Source organism: Accipiter gentilis, chromosome 11 (genome assembly GCF_929443795.1).
Source record: "Accipiter gentilis chromosome 11, bAccGen1.1, whole genome shotgun sequence".
NCBI lineage: Eukaryota > Metazoa > Chordata > Aves > Accipitriformes > Accipitridae > Astur > Astur gentilis.
The window spans coordinates 7,306,814-7,328,479 of NC_064890.1; the positions used below are offsets into that span (position 1 = coordinate 7,306,814).

The 21,666-nt window shown below is 37.9% G+C and overlaps 1 protein-coding gene across 2 annotated transcripts in view; it reads left to right on the forward strand.

Moving 5' to 3' along the window:
• CDC123 (cell division cycle 123) overlaps positions 1 to 21,666 on the forward strand; it is a 35,161-nt gene that overhangs the window by 7,269 nt on the left and 6,226 nt on the right. The window contains exons 5-10 of one of the 2 annotated variants that reach the window (XM_049814470.1): positions 1,371 to 1,466; positions 2,185 to 2,291; positions 10,070 to 10,118; positions 11,763 to 11,838; positions 14,808 to 14,930; positions 18,602 to 18,630. In XM_049814470.1, the coding sequence (XP_049670427.1) occupies positions 1,371 to 1,466; positions 2,185 to 2,291; positions 10,070 to 10,118; positions 11,763 to 11,838; positions 14,808 to 14,930; positions 18,602 to 18,630 (480 nt within the window). The remainder of the gene's footprint in view (positions 1 to 1,370; positions 1,467 to 2,184; positions 2,292 to 10,069; positions 10,119 to 11,762; positions 11,839 to 14,807; positions 14,931 to 18,601; positions 18,631 to 21,666) is intronic. The other variant, XM_049814471.1, reaches the window with a different exon arrangement.

The window sequence follows — 21,666 nt, forward strand, 5'->3', positions numbered from 1 at the left end:
CTCCTGACTTCTGTCAAAACAAGAGGAGATTGGATCAGAATGCAGTGGATGAAGAGTTTTACCTCTTGCAGGAACAATTTCTGGAATTGACTGAAGCTCTAAAAATAAAGTAAGAGAAGTGCCTTTTCAGTTTTTCAAGTGTAGTTTCCCATGGAGACTAGGTAACATACTAAGGAAAGATTCAGAATGTTTGAAGTTCAGCCTAGGTCACTGCACTAAAATGTGAGAGGATTTTTTTTAAAAAGTGTTTGCATTTGGGGGGTTTCAGAAGGCAGATGCCAAAATGTATGAACTTTTTTTGATCACTCGTGTGGCTGTGAGGGCTTTGTTGTTTTAGAGGCATCAGTTAACTGTAGCCTAGAAGTTATCTATGAGTTGTTTGAAAACACCCAGGCAGAAGTCGTGTTCTTAGATACTTTTTGCTATAAATCCTATTACATGAAAAATCTTTGACATATGCCTGAAATCCTTTCATGTTATTTTAAAGGTCAGCAATCTAGTTGTCTCTATCACATCACATTCAGAATGGAGTTTATAGCATCCTGAGGAGTTGGTTTTTTTCCCAGTCTTATGTTTACAATATTGACAATGTTCTTTACAGACAAATTTTTCTAGTCCAACCCTTACCTTTGCACTGTGTCCTCTGTTCTGATGCAATATATTGTTAAGGAGCTACTTTAAGACCTAGTTTAAGAGCTAATTAGTTAAAGTATTACAACGTTTTGTAAAACTAAAGCTTAAATGAGGAGCGTCACTCAAATTGGCTATGAATTGATTTATTTATTTTTGCTCTCTTACTGTGCTCCTAAATGCAACTAGAGAACTATTACAAAACAGGACTGATCTCTTTCTACCTTTTAATATTTTGACAGAATGCTCAAACATTTGTATTTTAGATTTTTTTTTTAGAGATGCTTAATTCTAAACAAACTATTTTTGAAAGTTTGTTTGTTTTTAAATCTTCTTGGATCTTATTTGTATACAATAATCTACCATCAGGTATAAAACAACAGGTATGTATTTAAGGTCTGCTTATTTGACCTCCATGTTTGCCAGCTGTTGCAGCTTTCATGGTGAATGTTATGAGGTTTCGGATTTTTCCCTGAAGTTCATGGAATCTTGCTAGCAATGAGAGTGAGAACTGGAGACATGCATATTTTCAATTTTCTCTGATTGAAAGAATGTCAGAGTTGACTCTTAAGTGATTTATTTCTACAAATACATTATTTTTGTGGGGTTCTTGGTTCCCGATTTTGGACACGTTTATTTCTTCTACAATATGTATTTCTGATGGTATTTAGAAGATGGCTACAGTTCACTCTTAAATGTATTGAAACTGATATTTGTTGTTGTTGTTGTTCTTTGTTCAGGCACCAGAATTTCCTGAGTTCACAGCTAAAGTTCAAGAAGCAATAACTTCCTTGGGTGGTAGTGTTTTTCCTAAACTTAACTGGAGTGCTCCAAGGGTAAGAATGCTGACTCCCAAACTTGTAACAGATGTTATAATCAGGAATTTTTTATTTGTTTTGTTTTATCTTGATGTGTTGGAAAGTAGAAGAGACCAGTGGTTCCGATGAAGGAAGAAGTGATAGACAAGATATCAGTGAAGTATGATATAGCAAATTGTTCTGGTGGATTAGAGTTAGGTGGTGCACTGTTTGGTGAGGCTGATGCAAGACATCACTGTCTTTCTTGCATAAAACCCTGTATCCTTGTCACAGATAACAGTATGATGGTCAGACTCTTCTCATTTAGGATACTAGTTGAAAACTTTGCCTGAGATAAAGATTAAAAAACCCACATTTTTTTAAAAAAGCAATAAACTTCCCTGTAGTTATTTTTAGGTACTCTAACTATACCTTAAGGATGGGTACACCCAAATGTTTTTGTATCATATTCTCAAGGGAAACTTGTATTCAATCAAGCATTCCAAGAAAAGTGCCTGGAAGCAGCAAGGCAAAAACTTAATTTTTTAAATGGATTTGCTCTGTTTTCAACAGAGTATTCATAAGAAAAGCAATAACTCGTGTCTCTTGTAACAGCTCATGAAGTTTTCCTCAAAATAAAAAAATAATTTTCTGTCTGTATTTCAAATGATGTGTAATATTTAGATAGATCTGCAGCTTGCATTCCTTCCTGCTGGTAAAGGTGCATCATTTTTGGATGATAATCTTTTTTGTTTAGGATGCCTACTGGATAGCAATGAACAGCTCTCTGAAATGTAAAGCTCTTAGTGACATCTTCCTCCTCTTTAAGAGTTCAGACTTCATTACTCGTGACCTCACTCAGCCGTAAGTAGATTTCTAGCAGACAATCTTATTTCTATCCAGTCAAAAAAACCCCCAACCCTCTGAGGGTAACTTTACAGTTGTTTTGAAAAATCTTACTCTTTACTGTACAGTAATGCTAAATATCTGATACAAAAATACATATTCATGTTTAAAAGTTGTTCAGGTACAGTAATAAGTTAGTTGTTCTTTGAAGCTCCCCTCATCCCTCCCCTCCTCCTTGTTTGTCTCCCTGCGCTGTGCAAAATAAAAGCCAGGTCCAATTTAGTGCAGAGAACTGTGAGGCAAATTATCTTCATTGTTACTTACAGTGAGTCTTTCCTAGTAAACCAGAATTGCTTACCTAGCTTCAGTGAACAAGAGAGGAGCAGCCTCCATTTTATTCTTATATTAATTATCTTGATTTTAATATGCAAATGAGTGAAAAGCAAAACAGGAAGACATATTAAAGTAGAACATGCAAAATGACACCGTGGACTAGGACCGTTTTTATTGAGTTGCTTTCCAGAGCAAGTGCTGTTATAATCTTGGGGGTTTTTGCTTTCCCAACCCTCTTGGCATTTACTTGTTGCTACTTACCTTATTGTTGGCACTACTAATGGTAATACAGCGTGACTTTATGTCCCTTTCAAATTTTAAGGCTGTTGAAGTTTGTGTGGCTGCCTGGAAGATGCCTGAGACTCCTGCTAACATATTCCTAGAGCTCCTTCTGAATCCAAGTTCTTGTAGCTCTGGAACAAAAGCACTCCAGGAACTGTAATTAGGGATAATAGTTACAGATAAAATTATAAATATGCTGTGCTTGGGGTTTATTTTATCTGTTCATATGAAGAGAGTACTTAATTGTATAGGAACAGTTTCCTCATGTAGTACCTGCATCTGAGTCATGTCACTCATATCTAAAATACAGCCTTTTTGTGAAAGAAAATAAAATTACTGGAATTTAATGTTCTTGTTACTATTACTAGTATTTTTTTCAGAAAAGCAGAATTTCAAAGTAAAAGGGCAATCCACGGCTTGGTATCCAAGAGATTGTTTTCCAGTAATTATTCAATGCTTATTTATTTTACTGCAATACTTAGGAGACTCAATCAAATGCAGGGCCCTTGTTCTAGGTGCTTTATAGAGTTACCAAGCACAATAGTCCTGTGTTAAGTAGCTTATGACCCGGTAAGAATTGTTTTGCCTAAAATGTGAAACCAGTTGCAATAATGCTGTGCAACTGCCTTCTTTTTTTATTCCTGCAACTCTTAATAACACTCTTTTCCCCCAGTTTGTTGGTATGTTAAAAAAATGATAGGTAGCGACATCCTCACCCTTATCTCTGCATCTATGGAGTGCTAGCAACACTGTCAGTCCAGTTCTGATGCTAGGTTTTACATTATGTCTAACCTACAACATTATGAGGTGCAGAGGAAGAGACTGAGGGGAGAAGCTGCTGGAGTGAGAAAGCAGTTTGAAAAGTATGTTGGACTATGGAAAAATTTATGAGCATTGAGAAACTATGATTCTGGGATCATAGAGAATGAAAGGGATGGGGGAGATGAGAAATCTGTATTTTACATTTCAGAGGTGCGTGAATAGTGATTCTCAGAAGACTTTGGTGCCTTACCAAGGAGCTTTTTTTTCATGGTTCCCCCTAATGGGAGGCTAGGTGACTTGGCCAGGTGTCTTGAGGGTGGTTTGCTCAGAGGGTTGAGCACTAAAATTTAATGTGTCCTTTGTTATAATTGCTTTCAGGACTGAGTCTTGTGGGTCTGAAAAGAATGGTACACTTTGTATCACCCCTTTGTGAATATTAAATAATATGGGTTTTGTATTCTACTATCCCCATGTATAAAGAGTTCAGCAAAAAGTACCCTGAGCTCCTTGGAGAATTCCTGTTGGTCAACCATTTTCTAATGAGTTTGGGACACAATCAAGTGTTTAGCAAGCACCACTTGATTTAGAAGATGTGGCAACTCTGTGTGTATGTTTGCACTCTTAGTTTGTACCATTTGTATGGTAGAATTAGTTGGTTTGACCACCTTCACTGAGACTGAAATCAGTGCATTTTCTGTCAGGTTTTATCTTGCATCAGGTAAAGTTAGTGCCTCAGCTATTCACCTTGCTTTCTGCAGGCAGTGCTGACTTAGTTGTAGAGGTAATGAATGCATTCTAGCTCCTATGGTGTGAGATTTCACAGCATGGGTGTTAACTTGAACCATCAATAATTTCACCTTAAGTTCACGCCAGACTAAGAATGGTAGTGGCTGAGTAGCCTGTAGCAGGCACGCTCTCTTCTACTGGCCCTGCTGTGGGAGAATAATCTCTAGCTGAAAGACAACACCTCAAATTGCAGTAGTCCAATCTATTTAAACTCCTTTTCCAGTGTGTAAGACCAAGTGCGCTGCCAGATAGCACAGTTCAGCTAGTGGGTGGTAAATAAGCAAACCTTATGAATTGATTGTGGGATCACCAACTAATCTAAAGGTTAAGTTTAATTTGAGAAGTGTTGTATTTATTTCCCTTCCTATAAAGTCTAATCTAATGTTGGTATAAATTTGGGTTATGGGGTTGGATTTTTTTGTCAGAACAGGCTTTGTTGTTTTGGTAAGGCAGAGTTAACATGGGCAGTGCAGCCTTCCGATTTCCATAAATTTGCATGGAAGTTGTACTTACGACTAGGGGAACGTGTGTAATGTGTAAAATCACTTTGGTCTCCATGTATCTTATATTTTATGAATATGTTGTACTTGATTAAAGCACATATTATTGTCCAGTCTGTGCATGGTATTTCTGAACTGCTAAGTTATTTGTACAAAATGTCCCCATCCAAACAGTGAAATGATTATTGCTGAATCAGAATGGTGGTCTTCCTTAATTATACTATTGATTAGCTGCCAGTTCCCTAGTCCTTAGCAAGCAGAAACTAAAAATGTAGCTTGCATAAGAACCCAAAGTGCTGAACAAATGAAAATTGGTTACATAATACATCCAAATCCCTTGGAAGGGCTAGTTGGAGAAGGGATAAATGCACTGTATTTCTACTTCTTTCATTAATACTCAGTATGGTCTAGAAGTTTCTTGCCCGGCATAAGTAACAGCTGAAATGTTGTATATCCTTTTTTATTTGTTGTTTTGTTTTCTGTTCAACTGTATGAATTTAAAAATCCACTTCATGGGTCATAATATGGAAGAGACTTTGCAATGGCAATTTGAAGATCTGCTTCTTAATCCAGGTTTGCCAGTGATGTCAGACTTAAGGCAAACCACTTTCTTTGCCTCTTCCTTCCTCTTCCATTTCCTATCTGCTTATCTGGTATCAATGCATACATTGTTCAAGTCAGGGAACTGCCCTTGCTGTAATTCTCAAACCATTGCAAGTTCCAAGAAGACTTCAGCTATGCAATACTTCAGTACAAACCATTAAAAAATATAGCCTTAATGCAAATATACTGAGTGTGACGAGATAACCTTTTGACTATTTTAAGTGTTTGGATTCTCTCATGATGTTGACACTTTGTTTGGTTGAAAAGTTCAGAATAATGAGTTAACTTTCCTCCTCATTAATTTTGTATAAATTAACAAAGACTTCACAGCAGTTCACTCATTAATGTAGTCGATGTTTCTGCTTCAAAGTAAGCATTGCATTTTACTTGGCCGAGTTCACAAAAAAATTGTGGGTGGTGTGATCCTTAACTTTTCAGGTTTTAATGTAGACTTTCAAAAAGTTAGTGTAATGGATATGTGATTAAAAAAGAAGTTCCAGTTGTAATTAGGATTTCTGTTAAGTAATTAAAACTTCTCTTTTGAACAAAAATCCTTTTAAAGCCCTGTTAAGTATATTGGTTTAGAACACAGTTTTCTTCCTTATTGTTAGAATGTGAGGACTACATTTTGTTAAGACATGATTGCCCACCTTAAGATTGGTATAAATATTAGCAATAGTTCTAATTATCTGCTGATGCCCTTTCAGTTATAAGATAAGCTCCTTGTTATATCGTGCTTGTTAATAAACCTTGGAAATTTTGTCAGACTTTGGAGTTTGTTCCTGTTCTACAGGGCAATACTGCATGTTTTAGATCTGCAGGCACTACTACTGAGATTTTGAATGCTAAAGTGTTCTTATTTTTCCAGTTGTTTAATAATCACAACTGTAGAGGTGAAATAAAAAGTCCTGTAAGTTCAACCTTGTTGAAAAAGCAACCTGATGCAGAGAACGTCGTTTGCAGGGATTGCCCCTTGACGACTTACAGAGGGGGAGTACGAGTCACATGCAAGAATGGCTGTTTTCTGATGTGCACTTAAGTGTTGTAAATTGACTCTCAGTATTTTACTAGACCAGCTGGTGCTATGGACTGATTACTTCTAGAAGTTCATTCCTGAAAACTTTTTGAGAAGCTGATTAGGCAGGTGAAGTAAAGAGTGTAAAAGTAGCTACTCAACCCTGCCTAAGCCCAGGAAACAGAGTGAAGGGACCATCTATGCCACATTTAGTAGGTAAGAAACATCTCCTAGGTTAACAGAGCAAATGAAACAACTCCCACTGGGCCAAGGAAAAGTTTCCAAATGTATTAATGTGCAAGATACAAAGGAACATGAAGGGAGATGCCTTTTTTTTTAATTTAGGTGTTTCTAAGAGGGCTTGGTTAGAATGTCAGTGCCTGTTTTTGAGATCAAGTGAGAAAGTCTGCTCTTGGGTGAGGTTTAGCCCATCAGGGTCCTAAGCACATTGTTTAACATTAAAAGCTTGCAGATATTTCAGTCCTTTTTGTTTTCAAGCTAGCGTTCTGACTACGTTTTTGATACCAGACTTAATGCTTCTAAATATCGAATTACAAATTGTAAAGAAATTACAAAGTTTTTCTGAGATGTTGAGGAGTCACAGCCTGTGTTCTCCTAACAGAACATAGGAGGCAGTGTTGGCTCATAAAAATGTGACTTGGCACTCAGGATACCTTTTTTCCAAGAACGGTAGCTGTTGGTTTAGGCATCAGTATAACCTATTTTGAGGTAGACAGTTCCCACATGAGAGGATGTGGAAAATGAGGCCTTTGACGATTTTTTTTCTTGAGGGTTTACTCGCATCCCATTTTTCCTAGCAATTTACAATGTGTGGTACAAGATCCTCTTCTGAATGGTGCATGAATTTCCTATTTCTTGTAGTCCTTAAATTTCCAGCAAGGTTCAATATTCAAGAAATAAAGATGCAGTTCAAAGACTGTTAGAAGTTCCGCCTTGATTTTTTTTTTTATTTATTAAGGTTTTAAAATAAACTGAGATGATAGCAGGGGAACTGTCAGATACGGAATAACTTTTACAATTCTCGTTATATTCATAATAGTTTGTTATCCATAGAATAATTTCAGTGATTTGCAAATGAGTTCATGGCTCTCTTAGCAGCATAGGAACTCGACATCTTACAAACCCTCTTAAATTGCTTTTCTCAGTGTCGAAAACTGAACCCCATAATGGCTTCACGTAGTGTGTCCTGTTGCAAAGTATATGCATTTGGAGATTAACATCCAGCTGCTACATATCAAGAGACCTTGATCCTTCTGTTCTTGATGTCTAAGTATAAATCTGTAAACAAACTGTTGACCACAGCACAAGGCCTATGAGCAGTACAGTTTAATTCCTTCACCCATAGTAGTATTCAAAATTACAATTTTCAAAGGCTTCAGAAAAGAGAGCCCAGATATCTCTCAATTTTGGGTTCCTGAAGTCTTTCTGATTCTTCTTTCAAGTACCTCCAAACCTGAATAGGATGTGGGTTAAAGAAACCCTGCTTAGCTTCCTGCCTCTTACGATCAAAAGGTTGTACATAATGGACGAATTCAGCTGGGTCTGAACAATTAATGCTACAATAAATTGGTAAAAAATACAAAATTGCAACTACCGCAGGTTGCCTAAAATTTACCTCCCAAAAGGAATGATAGTAACGTCCTTTTCTTGACAAAAATACAGGATACTATTCAGAAGGAAAATGAGACGACAAAAAAACTGAGTTTATTTTGTCTTTTGCTGCGTTCTCCCATTTTTTCCTCATTTGTACTCTGTCCTGTGTCATTAAAACTAAAGAAGAATAACGTTACTGTGTCTTGCAGTATTTTTGTCTATATTCATTTTGACTGTTTGCTTGATTTGGCAGCAATACCTGAGCAGTCTGTGTGCCTTGTGATGGCACCCAAGGATTTAATTTTCTGACTTATAAGGAAACAATAAGTATCTTTCCACACATAGCTCTCACCCAAAATATTTGATGGTTGAGCAGGGGATAATTTTGATTGTTCATAAGGCTGGTTTTTTTACTGCTGGAAAAGGCTGCCTGTTACTGGAATGAAGCAAATTGTAGGTACCATGATCTCAGATACGGAAGCCTGTGAGAGGTAATGCACATCCTAGTGTGCTGTGACTGTAAAACTCCGTGTGCTGGACTTCAGCTGCCTTTTTATATATAATTTATGATTGCTTTTGTGTGTGTGTGTGTGATATTTTCTTGAGTATGGTAGGCATATATGCTAGTAAGGGAGGAATCTTGACTCTAGCAAAACTGCAGGCTCTCATGAGTTTATTTTTATTTCCTTGACAGATCTTAAATTGCAGTGAATATAAACTGTAGTTGAAGGATGTTATCTGTTTGCACAGGTTTACAGATATATATGATCTGTTTGATTACAGTACTTTTGGAAAGCATGCCTGCTATCACCCTTCTTTTCTGTGTGTGGTGCATATTAAAGTCTAAACTAAAATGTGTGAAATTTATTTCTGCTGGCAACATATTGAATGAACTCTTATGATATCTCTTTGCTTCAACCAAAGGCTGGACAGCTATGTCTTACAAATGCAATGCCTATATTAGAGATGTTAGACTTTTGGATTGCTTAACTTAAGTTCAGTGCCAAAGGGACATAGTACGAATGTTGCCATTTAAGACTATTGCTCAGTAGTGACCCTTTACACAGCTCTGTGCATCAGCGTATTTTGTTGCCAATAAGGTTAGGGAGTACACTTGGAAGGAAAATGTATATTATTTTGCTAATTCCCTTTGAAAGTTATAGGATTTATTGTAAGGTTTGCTGTAAAATGACAACAAGGTGCATAGAAGTTGGCTTGGGTATAACTGCCTTCATGCCTGATAGTTCCTGAAAGGTGACACACAGAGTCAGCTACTCGCAAGGAATAAAAACCTTGACATCTGCTTGCAGTTATGGAAATAGTTTTGTTTATTCCTACTGTCAAGAGATTTGTAAGAGTATTTCTTAAGGCTCTTAATTTAGAAAGATACCATGCTGTGGAGTCAGGAGTGGCGCTGGTTTGCATCCCGTGCTCATGGAAATGAACTGCTGTAAGGCATGACGATCTGTCTCTGTTGTGTGGTTTAGGAAGTTAAACATTGAAAGTACTAGGGAAAACATGCTGCAATGAAACTAGATTAGATTGCTCAAGTTTATCTGGCTCTTTGAGAATCCAGTTATGCCAACAAACAATAAAGAGGAAAGGAGCAGCACTGTTGATTCAAACAGAAAAAACAACAATGAATAAACACTCGTATTTTAGCCACGTCCCTGTCCAAATGTAAGTGCTTCCAAATTAAACTAGATAAAAACAGATTCCCCCTGCCCCGATAATTGTCAAAAGGAGGTTTGTTATTGATGTATTGAATTTACTTGGTTTGTACATCTTGGAGATAATTTCACAGTAGTTTTTGTGATTCACAGTTTGGGATTATTTTTCTCACTATGTCTAAAATCTTATATGTAAAAGCAGATTTTGATGTCTGTGCCTTACTTTTCCAGATTTATTCACTGTACTGATGATTCCCCTGATCCTTCCTTGGACTATGAGGTAGGACTCTTTGTGTGATTTCTAGGTAACTTAAATGAATCGCTCACAGGCAGGGTGCCATTTGTGCTTGGATATGTGCCCATAAAATTTGTTTTGTTTGTTTTAATTGTGTTGCTTGGACAGTGTGGGGAGGTCTGGTTAAGCAATAGAGGTCATAAGGTGTTTGTTGAATTACAGATCAGATGAGCTAAAGTTCAGACTTTTGAAGCTTCCTTGCAATTTCCTCTCATGTCTGTCAGGTTTTGCCAGGAAGGACAAGTTCAATAGCTGAAAGTTGTATAGTCTTGATAGCATGCTGCTTGTGAATATCACAACTGAGATTACTAAGAGAAAAGCTAGAAGTAGTGGCTGGGGACATTCTGAACTGAAGTGGTCTATCGTATCTTGTTTCATATGCTTGCTACCAGATTAAAATGTCAAGCTAGTGATGTAGATGTTAACAATGCTTTAAACTGTTTGTGTGGTGCTGTTGCTTTTATGATAGCATCTAGTCATTTCTCTAATAATAATTTTTATGTAAATATAGCATTAGTCATCCTGTGGGCTTAAAGGGATTTAAAAGAGTGAATTAACTCATTTTTTTTAAAGCACTATCTAATGCGCTTTAAAGATACAGGACGTCTAAAAGTTGGAACAAAGGATTTCATGTTTACACTGTAGTTAAGAATGTCATCTTTGATTACTGAGGTTTTTCTACTGCAGTTGATAGGTGTTAGGAGTTTCTAGTATCCAGTAGCAGTAACTGAGGATAATGGATCCATCTGAATACTTCAGCTTAGGAAATGCAGAAACTTGAGAAAGTGCCAGAGATATGCTTTAATTACCAGGCAGTCTGTCCTATTGACTATAATAGTTTGGTTACTATTTCTATCCTGCGTCCTTATTTTAACTGGTTTGCGCCTTCAAAGGCGTCACAAAATTCTGCTTGGTTATGTACCAGAATAGAGGTTGATTTGGTTAAATTTAATTCTGCTCATCAGTTCTTTTGACTAGGGAGCAACTTTCTGCCAATTCCCTGACAGATTTGTTGTGTTGTACAGCAGTATTTTTGTTTTCCATGCTTTATCAATTAATGTAACTTTGAAGTTGTTTCTAAATAATTTCATAGTTAAAAATGCTGTACAGAGTGGAAGAGCATAAGGTAATTAAGGTGGGAAGGGGCCTCAGGAGGTCTCTAGTACATTCTCATGGTCAAAGCTGGGTAAGCGATGAGATCAAATCGAGTCGCTTGACATTTTACCAAATCTGGTCTGAAAGCCTCAGTGGATGGAGGCTGCGCAGCCTCTATGAGGGAGCTGTTCCAATACTTGACAGTCCCCATGCTGAAAAAGTTTCTTCTTATGTCCAGTCTGAACCTTTCTACTCTAAACTAGTTTGGACTAGATGGTCTTTAAAGGTGCCTTCCAACTGAAAGCATTCTGTGATTTTATGAAATTAATATTAAGTCTAATTGCTTTGAAGTATTTGCTAAGATGATTATGTGAACTGCAGGTTAAGATTCTTTTTATTTTCTTGTATCAGGAATAATTTCAGAGGTCATCTTATCACTACAGCAAAACTGTAGATCTAGAAGGTATACCTGTTGACAAAAAGTACCTCTTACCTTTCTGAAACAATACTTTGTCATTTGTTTTTCCTCTATAGCTTGTTCTTCGCAAATGGTGTGAACTAATCCCTGGTGCAGAATTCAGATGCTTTGTCAAGGAAAACAAACTTATAGGTAAGGATTTTCTTAAAGATAAAATTATTAGATGAAGTTCTCAGGAGTTTCTCTGATTCCTTGAATCAGAGCTAAATCTGAAGACAGTTCTTTCTTATCACACCTCATTTCTGGAATTAATGTTTTCTTCTTCTTTCTGAAATTTAAAATGTGGTGTGCCACATTTCTCTTTCCACTGTATTTGAAAGCCTGATGATACCATATGCTCAATATTACAGTGGGAATATTCTTAATTCTGATTGCTTACTCAGAAACTTCACCCAAACACTGTTTTGTAAGTGACTCTTATGTTCAGGAGCAAATTGCATCGTAGCCAGCTTGCAGAATGAACACAGAGGCAGTTGGGTATTATGCTGATAAAACGTGACCACATGTGGGTATTACATGCAGAAAGTTGGGGAGGTCAGAACGTGTCCACAGTGTATGAGGTGTCTGAGTTCATATTATATTCAGTGTAGCCAAGTTGGAAAACCTGTCAGTCTGTTACTCTGGTTCGAAATCCTAAATGTAAAGTGTCTCAAGTGGCACTGAACAGCTAGGGTATGCACAGTGTGCAAAGAGCTGGTGGGTGTATCGGGAGACCTGTGACAGCTGGAGGACAGGCAGATCGTGCTAGAGCATGTATTTTGGCAGCTCTAGGGTAAATTTAGCTGAGTTATACCCCTCTGGATGTATTGACTATTCTCTGCTGACTGTAACAGGAGCTTAGACATCTAGTGCACATACAGGTGCTTGAATTGAGGGGTTGAATTTCAGGCTAAATACTATTCTGGAGTTTGAATTCAGTTTTGGTGTTGTCTACCATGGAATCTTTAAAGATGAACAGAAATGTAAGTAGCACAGGACTGGTGCACATTTGTCCTTGAGATTGAATCATTCTGCCTAAACTCTTCTAACAAGGAAATGTTACAGCAGTGATGTAGCAAAGCTCTAACCCAGAAGGTGATTTTTTTTGCTTTCAAATAAAACCAAGTTTGCTCATTTTGTCTGTCTCATACCTACATACTTACAAGCTCTAAGACACGTGCATACAAGTGGTCTGCCCAGGGTTCCTTGTGATGATATGGAAGGGATATTAGCTATCTAGTCATTGTTTCTCCTGTCTTCTCAGCATGGTGACTGTGCTTGTTTTGGATGTGCCTTTTTGTACCTGTTAGGAGCGGTCAGCAATTTGTTGCTCCATCCTATCCCACCTCTGTGAATCATTAGGAACATACTCCCTGTTCTTTGTTTCCTGATCTGAGTGTCCTATGGAGCTGCACATAGATGTTTTGGGATGTGCTAATCTAGGTGCTGTCAACACATACCGTTCTCAGCCCTTTTATTTGGCTGTTTCTTCTGGTACTTCTACGCTCATCTTCCCATTCTCTCTCCACTCATGCCAATTGCAGGGTTTATTACAGTTCTCTGTAACACAGTTTATCTTGCTAATAGCAGAGATTCTCTATTAAGCCAGTATTGCTTAATGGCTACTCACATAGCTTTTTGGAGGACGAAGAGCTGAATCCTGTCCTGTTACATGCTGCTGGAACACCACAACTGCCAGAGATCTGCATCGCTGTTAATAACCTCTAAAACATCTGAATGTAGATTTATTATAGAATACATATATAGTGATACTTACTTTCAAATCCTCAAAGCATTTGTACGCTGGCTAATTAAACACTCTGTACATGTCATTACTAGGTTTTGAAACCTTGTAGATATACCAGTATGGGTTTTTTTTTTTTTTTAGCGCTCCAGCTGCATTTCTGAAGACAGTTCCAAGATTTTTCACATGTTCCCATGCTTTTAAAATTAATAAGCCTGTCAGTCAAACTAAGGGGTGATACTTGCACAGTGTAGTGAATGATTTTGCAGTTATGCATCTGCATCCCCTGAGACACCACCATCTCTTGGTTTTTGTTTTTAAACCTGAGTTAAGCTTTGCAGTGGTATTAATAATTGAACGTTCCACTGACGTCATAAACTTTATATGAACTTCTTTAAAGAGCACATCTTTGGAGGTAGTCAGCATTGTCTTACAATAAAACTTAACTCTGTGTTTTGTATATGGTTAAAACAGCAAACTGCCATCATTGATACATTTTTCTTGGGGGATTCTGGCTTCTTCTTTCCTTAAATAGCACGAGTTCATTCTGCAGTGATGGGGCAGGTCTTGATTTGACATTTGTCCAGCAGGGTATTGCAGTGGCTTATGTTGACACATCCTGTATGAGAACTTCTGTCATGCAAGATGCATGGAAGTGTATAATCCTGTTGATTTCAACTTAAACTATTGTCTTGTGGACAAACAAATGTGTAAAATTGAGAGCTTGTGATGTAGCTGGGATAATTTATCTAAAGTCAGATATGCAAGAAAGCTCTCAAGGGGGCAAATGGGAGAAATAAGGTACTAGACTGCATGCCATCTCATTGATTTTAGGATTTAAGGTTTCACCTGTAGTGCCTTATCAAACAGGTACGCATTATTCCACGCTTAAAAAATTGGTTAAATGAGAATCTTTATGGTATGCTAGGATCTACCATCATCTTTGCTAATGTGCAGCCTTAGCCTTTACCCTTTTCATTTCATGGTTCCAAATTCTGATCCCTACATCTGATGTGCAGAACAGAAAAGGTTTTTGACCGGAGGGAATAAAATGGAAAGCAAAAGACAGGAACTGGAAACTTAAATATAGGCAAAGGTTATTCCTGAAATTCACTTAAAAATAGTCAAAGCATGTACATATAAAGTGAGGTTCACAAAATGTAGGACAGAACTGTTCAAGCAAAAGATTCCTAATGGAAGTGCTTTAAGTACAGGAGAGTAAAGCCAAACAGGAAGTCATTGGTAATAGTTGAAACTTGGCAGAACCCCATCTTCTGGAATATAAATTATAATTTGCATGTGTGTGATAACTACATTTTGTCTGGTTGGGTTTTTTGCATGCCTAAAGCTCTTTATAATGAACTAAAATTATTGACAGGTATATCACAGAGGGACTACACTCAATACTACGATCATATCTCTAAGCAACATGAGAAGATCTGTAGATCAATACAGGAGTTTTTCGAGAAACACATACAGTATAAATTCTTGGATGAAGACTGTAAGTATCTCACGGCTTCAATTAGCGAGGGGAGCATGGGGGAGGGAAAAAGGATGTTTATGAAGGTTTTTAAATACTTATTGCACACGTAGTTACAAAGACTTAAAAACAGAAATGAAGGGTCTAGCTCTTTGAAGTTGTTTTGCAGGGGACTGGGAGGTTTGAAATTGAAAGGGCTTGCAGGCCAAACTCCATAGAACTGAGACTTGTCCTCCTGCCCCCTTGCTGTTGCTGAGCCAGGCTTGTTTCCTCCACAGTGCACTGCGTTGCAATATGTTAAATTCCAATTTGCTGCTGGAGATCAATGTTAAAATGGGTACTTCGGCATCCCCAATATTTTAAGTCTGTGGATATGCAGCTCTCTCTTCATAGGTATTGCTTTCACAGGGATTGGTTTTTTTTAACTTGGGAGAGTCTTATAGCTCTTGTGGCTAGAGTGTGCAAAGCAATGTAGTTTTTGAATGGCTATAAAACTGGCAACAAAAAAAACCCTGAAGAAATAGGCTGGAGCTTTTCAGGAAAACACAACGCATGAGTGAAAGGTTCCTTCAGCAGACATAATGACTTTTTTTTAAGGCTTTTTTCCCCTTATACTTGTTTTTAATTAAGAAAAATTCTAAACCTGAGAAGTGAGGTAGAAATGCTTAACAAAAGGCATTCAGTAGTAAGAAGTCGTCTTGTTTATAAAGATGTTGTCAGATGTTTGCTGTGAAATTATTGAGGTATTCCTTGAAGAAAGCATTTATTTTTCAAGAAGTTTTATAATAATTTCTCCTAGAATATTGATGCACAGGAGTTTAGCTGTTGAAACTTTTGAATAAAGGCCACGGTATTTTATACACCTAAGCAGCACAAGTGAATTGTCTTGTTCTTTAAACGTGGAGTCCTTTGCAAATTTTATTGGAAATAGTTTCCTGATATGGTTTAGTGAGAATTGAATAGTGTTCCATTGCGATGGGTGATCAGTAGTGGTGAAAAATATGATGAAGAAATTTAAATTGGGTCTGGTGTAAACCAAACCTCAGTTTAGTAAAGTACATAAACATAAGAATTGTCTGGCAGTTGTATTGTCTTCTAGGAAGCTTTGAAAACTCAACCTTTAGGTAAGTTTTGAACATGGTTAACTATTTTGCTGAGCCACCAGAGCAGTCAAATAGATCTGTCCTGTCTGACTTTCTGAAAAAGATACTTTCTAATACCAGTCTCTGTTACATTAAAATTCTTAATAATTTGACTCTGCAGGGTTCGCTTATTTCAGCCCAGAGAAGTTCTCAAGGACTGCTGCTTGGAGAAGACTGGTAGTCTGGAAACCAGTACACTAATTTAATAGGTCTATAGCCCTAAAGTTTTGAAGTAAGATCAGTCATACAGATCTGATGTTCTGATTACTGTCTTTTAATTTTCCTCTGTGTTCCGATGTAATTTTAGCTGGTATGTAATCAACTGATAGATAAGAATTCAGGGCACTATTTTTGGAAATTGATGCCTAGATTTAGGCCCTGAAACTGCTGTCGGGTGAACTGAAAGATCTGAAGTGTCATCTTATGTAAAGGATGTAAAACTATGCCATCCAAGTTACCTTCTGGGAAACGGACATTTCAGGGTGACCTTCTGGGATGAAGGTTTGTTAACCTTTTGTTCTTAGGCACTAAATGCTGGTGGCTTGTCCATCTGCAGAGAAGTGCCACACAGAAAATGTCTTCTGTTTTTTGTCTTTTTTACCACCTTTCATTAATCCCTAATCATATCCCTTGATCTGCTGTCTGGTAGCATATGTGTTGTTAACAATAAAAATCTGGGTTTGCTTGTTTTGTTTGCTTTTAAAAGGGAAGGTATTATAGCTTTTTTCCTGACTTGTTTCGTTGGGGATTTTGATGCTGTTTGCTCTGCTTTTTCCAGTTGGTCTGGTAGCATCTCCAGATGGAAGAGTTGAGTCAGAGCAGTAGGATAACAGATGGGTGAATGCTTTATAAATACTTCTAAATGCTGTTAGAACCTTCTAAATACCTTTCGTAAGAGCCCAGCAAGAACGGTGTTCTGGAGGTATTGATGCTTACCCTCCATTTTGAGCAATTGCTGGTAAAGTTTTACTACAGTCTCGCTGGCACACAACACTCCTGCTCTGAGGTGGTCCCTAAGAAGAGGGAGCAGTTCAGGTTTCCTTCTCTGTTAAGTGTTTTGCGAGCGTCCTGAACTAGTCACCAATGCGCAATCAGTCTTAACGGGGATGTAAATCCCACTAAATGCTGTTAGCCTCAATGATTGCCATAGGCTTGCTTTAAGCTGAGAGGCGTAATTTTATAATAAAGCTCAGACGCAAGTTTTCCATTAATGGAATATGACTAATGAGAGTACATGTACAGGCAACAAGTTCAGTTGAACAGCTGGAGAAGAAATCTAGGGTTGCTATACTCCTCTTTGCATTGATGAGTTGCTTAGCCACCAAGGGCTTGTCTTTTTGAGAAAATATAGCACTTAATTCCACAGTGACATTTTTAAATTGACGTAACTGAGCTTGTGCAAACAGCTGCGTGGATTTTTAGGCTATATGGTCAAAAACAGTTACATGACTGGCTTTGGTGCTCTTGAGTTGTGGTTTGCCCTTAGCCCAGCCAACTTTGCATGAAATGTTAATGAAGTTGCTGAGTAGCTTTACATGCATGGATGTGATCAATCAACATCCCTGTTACTGACGGGCAGCTTCCTGAGTAGTCGTGGAGGCTCAAGTGTTCTTCAGTCATATCCTGAGTTTATTTTATCCTGCTTGTATTGGGAAATTTCTTAGCTGAAATATTCCCTTCCTGTTTAGTGAAGGAAGTGACAATACAGCATTTGTCTGAGGTTTTTCTAAATCTGGCTTTTTTTTTTTCTTTCTTTCTGCTAAACTGGTACAACTTCTGCATGTAGTCATGCTTGAATGCTTATCTGTCGATTTCCCTAGCTGAATAGAAAGACAAATCAAAGATTTGTTTAACCATACAGAACAGAAGCTAATAGAAAGATGCATGTACAAAGATTCACACTTAATTAAGTCAAGGGGAGGGACAACAATGGAGCTACACAAGGCAGCTTTGTGTCAGCCACTGAGTAGCAAAGGGTCTGTTTGAAAGAGCTGTTGATAATCACTAGGTGTGCTGTATCTGCTCTGGGTTACATTAAACATAGCCATTTCACTGCCACCTCCTCCTCAGCACGCTCACCGACCCCTTTGTTCCTACAACCTGTTTGTCTTGTTATTTGCTGAAGTCCTAATCTCCTTCAGGCAGGAATTTTCTCTTATTAAATGTTTGTGCAATGTCTAGCACAGCGGAGTCTTGATCCTTCCTTGAAATTTCTCCGTTCTGCTGTAAACCGAACAGCAATAATGTCGAAGATAAGCTTCTCCCTGTGCTAAGAGTTTATCAAATGTTCTTCATTGGGGGGAAAAATTAACAGAAGAAACCAATATTAAATGGAAAAACCTGGCAGCCAATCTCTCTGTGCATTAACAATAGTTCTTGAAATGTTTCAGCTCCCTTGTGGAAATGAACCTAATTCTGGCTTGCAGTTCTTTAAACATATTGACTTTGCAGATTGTGCTGTGTACACAAGTATCTATTCGGATTTAGACATCTTCTGTGAAATTGTATATCTTTTAAGATTAACATAGTTTTTTTTTCCCTCCTTTTCAGTTGTTTTTGATGTGTACAGAGACAGCAGGGTAAGTGAACAATAGGTTGTATGTAATTGTTTATTCTGTGGAAACTGAAATGCTACAGCGATGAAGCAAATAATAGCTTCATCTTCCTAGAAGTGGTCCTAGAAGTGGCAAAAAAACCCCAAAGAAACAAACAAAAACTCCCAAACCCCCAAAACTACTTGATGTTATCATTCTGTTTGCCAGGTCTTTTTCTATTTTAGACACTGTCCACAGTAGGAGAATAATGGGATTAGGTGTGTAAATATGTCTATGCCAGTGATGTAATTATTTAGTAAATACCTTCCAGAGAAGTAGTCTGTCTTAAAGCACATAACTTTGGCTTCAGCTGCAATTTTGTCAGTTCTATGAGTCTACTGAAGGCAATTTAGTTTTCTTTTAAGAAAGATGGGTACTTAATGTCACGCAACATTACTGAATTGTTTTAGCAAAGCACTACCTGTTACTAAGGTTCCCCTCTGCATAGTGCTTAGTCTGGGTGCTTTTGACTGAAATGTTTCTGAACATTCAGCCAGAATGGCTGGGATATTTAAAAAAATAAGGCAGGGGTAATATTTTGCTCACTAAAAAAACCCTGGGGGATTCTTACCATGTTTTTCTCAAAAAATCATTCCTTGCCCACCCCCCATTATGTTTTTCCTTATAGCATCTGAACTTATCAAAACTAATCTTTTCTTCAGATTAGCCTTGTGAGGTTGGAAAATGATAACTTGTACTTTATATATGGAAGTCTAGAGTATGAAGGGATAGCTGTCAAAAGAGTATATGAATGTGGTGTGCCCAGTTTGAGACAGATGGAGGCTAATTTTTTTTCTTTAAAACTGCTCCAGCTGTGGTTCTGGGTGCTCAGCAGATCAGAATCCTGAACATCCAGATAGCAACAGAGTGAGAAGAAATGTCCCATCTGAACTTCAGCTGCCAGTATCAAAGTTAGTCATCCTGACCTCTCCCAGTGTCAATGGAGAGAAACAGGTCAGATGAATTGCGCTTAAAGGCACACATTTATTGTTTTAAAAGCAACCACAACCAAAAATGCATTGTGTAGCCTTAAATCTCAAAACCTGATTTTGGGAATGACATTAGTGCATGAGAAGTAAGTCTTTGTTTTAGCTTAAATTCCTTTCCAAATCCTAAACCAGAAATGCAAAAAAAAATAAATTGCTATATACTTTTGTTATACACTTTTATGAGTCTCACTGTTTGAGTTGTTCAGTTATTGGATTGGAGAAGGTCTTTATTTGAGTTGAGTTGGGAGTATTTGCAGTAAGTCCTGATTCTGACTTTGAATGTTGCTGAAGTATTTTGTAGTTGTGTAATAGTAAATTGTGCCATATTTTGCAAAACAGAAACTAACCAGGAATGTGTCATGTGAAAAACAACTGTTGTACTGTTACTCAGCACAACTTTTAACGTAGGTACCTAAAATCAGGCTATGGGCCAAAAAGAGCCATGCTGATCAGTAATGAAAATTACCTGCACAGGCTCAGATCATCAGACTTGAGGATGCTGTCAGGCACAATGAGGAGCAGCGCTTCTTCAGCATTGAACCACGTTCTGCCATTGGGTACTCTGCCTCACAGCTGAGGCATGAAAACAGATTATTTAAGTAAAAGGTTTCAGCCTGTGTGATCTCAAGTGAGCATTGTTTCTTCATCTGTCAAGATAAAGTATATGTTTGTAGATACCTCTCAGTGCCTTCTACCCTCAGGTCTTGTAAACTGCCAGATAGCCCTTTGTGTGTCAGATCCTCCGCCTTTCACACATACTTTTGTGGTTTGCAACTGTATTATTCATTGCTCCCTTTGTACGTGAGTTATAGGCAGCAAAATAATATTGAGTGTTGCTGAGTGTGATTAATTTCCAGAGCCCATGCTCCTCATCAGGCCGGTTGCACAGCAACCTCACCTACAGAACGAGAGAAATGCCCAGTGTCTGCTTGTTTAAAATTCTTTCAACTCTAAATATGCATCTTGGAGAAGCTTGTTCTTTGATATGGTTGTGAAAGAGAGCAACCCCCTCCTTGTGCTTGCTTTAGTTACTTGAGAGACTGTATGGGGTAGGCTGCCACAGGTCCTGCTTGTTTTGTTGGAGGTTGGCATAGAAGCAGTGGTGGCCTGGTTGAGAATAAGCTTTTATGTGTCTGCCTTTCCTGTTACACTCTCTTTACCAAACTCATCTGAGTTAGTGCCTGACTTCTCAGGCAAGTCATCTTTTAAGGAAGAAACAGTGTCATACAGTCTTCCAAGTTGGATGATCTGGAGACCTAGTCCTGAAGAGGTTGTGTTGCAGGACTGGTAGCCTGTTTTCATTTGGATCCACTTCTGTTTTGTTTTGGTTTTTTTGCTGCTAGTGGTTCACAGTCGTTGTGCAACAGCTGACAAGCCTGAGAATCAGCTCTGCTGTTGCTCTTTGTATTATCTCCCAGGTGTTAACAACTTGTAACTACGTTCAAGACAAGTCGCTGTGGTAAGACAAAGAAGTGCAGTGAGTGCCTCCAGACCACTGCTAGCTCACAGCTGCTGCTGTTAATGTGCGAACTAGTGCTTGTGTCTCTGCCTTGTGAACATGGTCACTCTGCAGGAAGGTTCAGCTGGAGTTAGGGAGATGTAACAGTTCAGTTTGCATTTTATCTATCTTTTAAATTCCTTTGAACAGTCTTTGTCATAGGCAGTTCCTTTCAGCAGCATGTTGCTTAATGCTTTAGTAAAACAAAGTGTGAAGCTGACGTGGTATGGTAAATCTATTGGTTCCCGTTTTAGGACGAGAAAAAAATCTTATTTAATACAGGTTGGGTTTTTTCCCCTCCAGATATGTACAACTTCGCTTTCCTGACTTGTGCATTTCAGTGCTCTCATATGACAAAGATTACTAATACCAGATGGCAGGTAAATAGCTTAACTAGTGCTCTTTAGTGCAGTGGACTACACGGTGCAAGTAATCTGAAACTACCTTTAAATCATGACATTGCATGTAAGACTTGAAAGAGCATTTAGTCTTAAGAAAAGGGATTTTGGTTACTGACCCGGAGTTATATACATT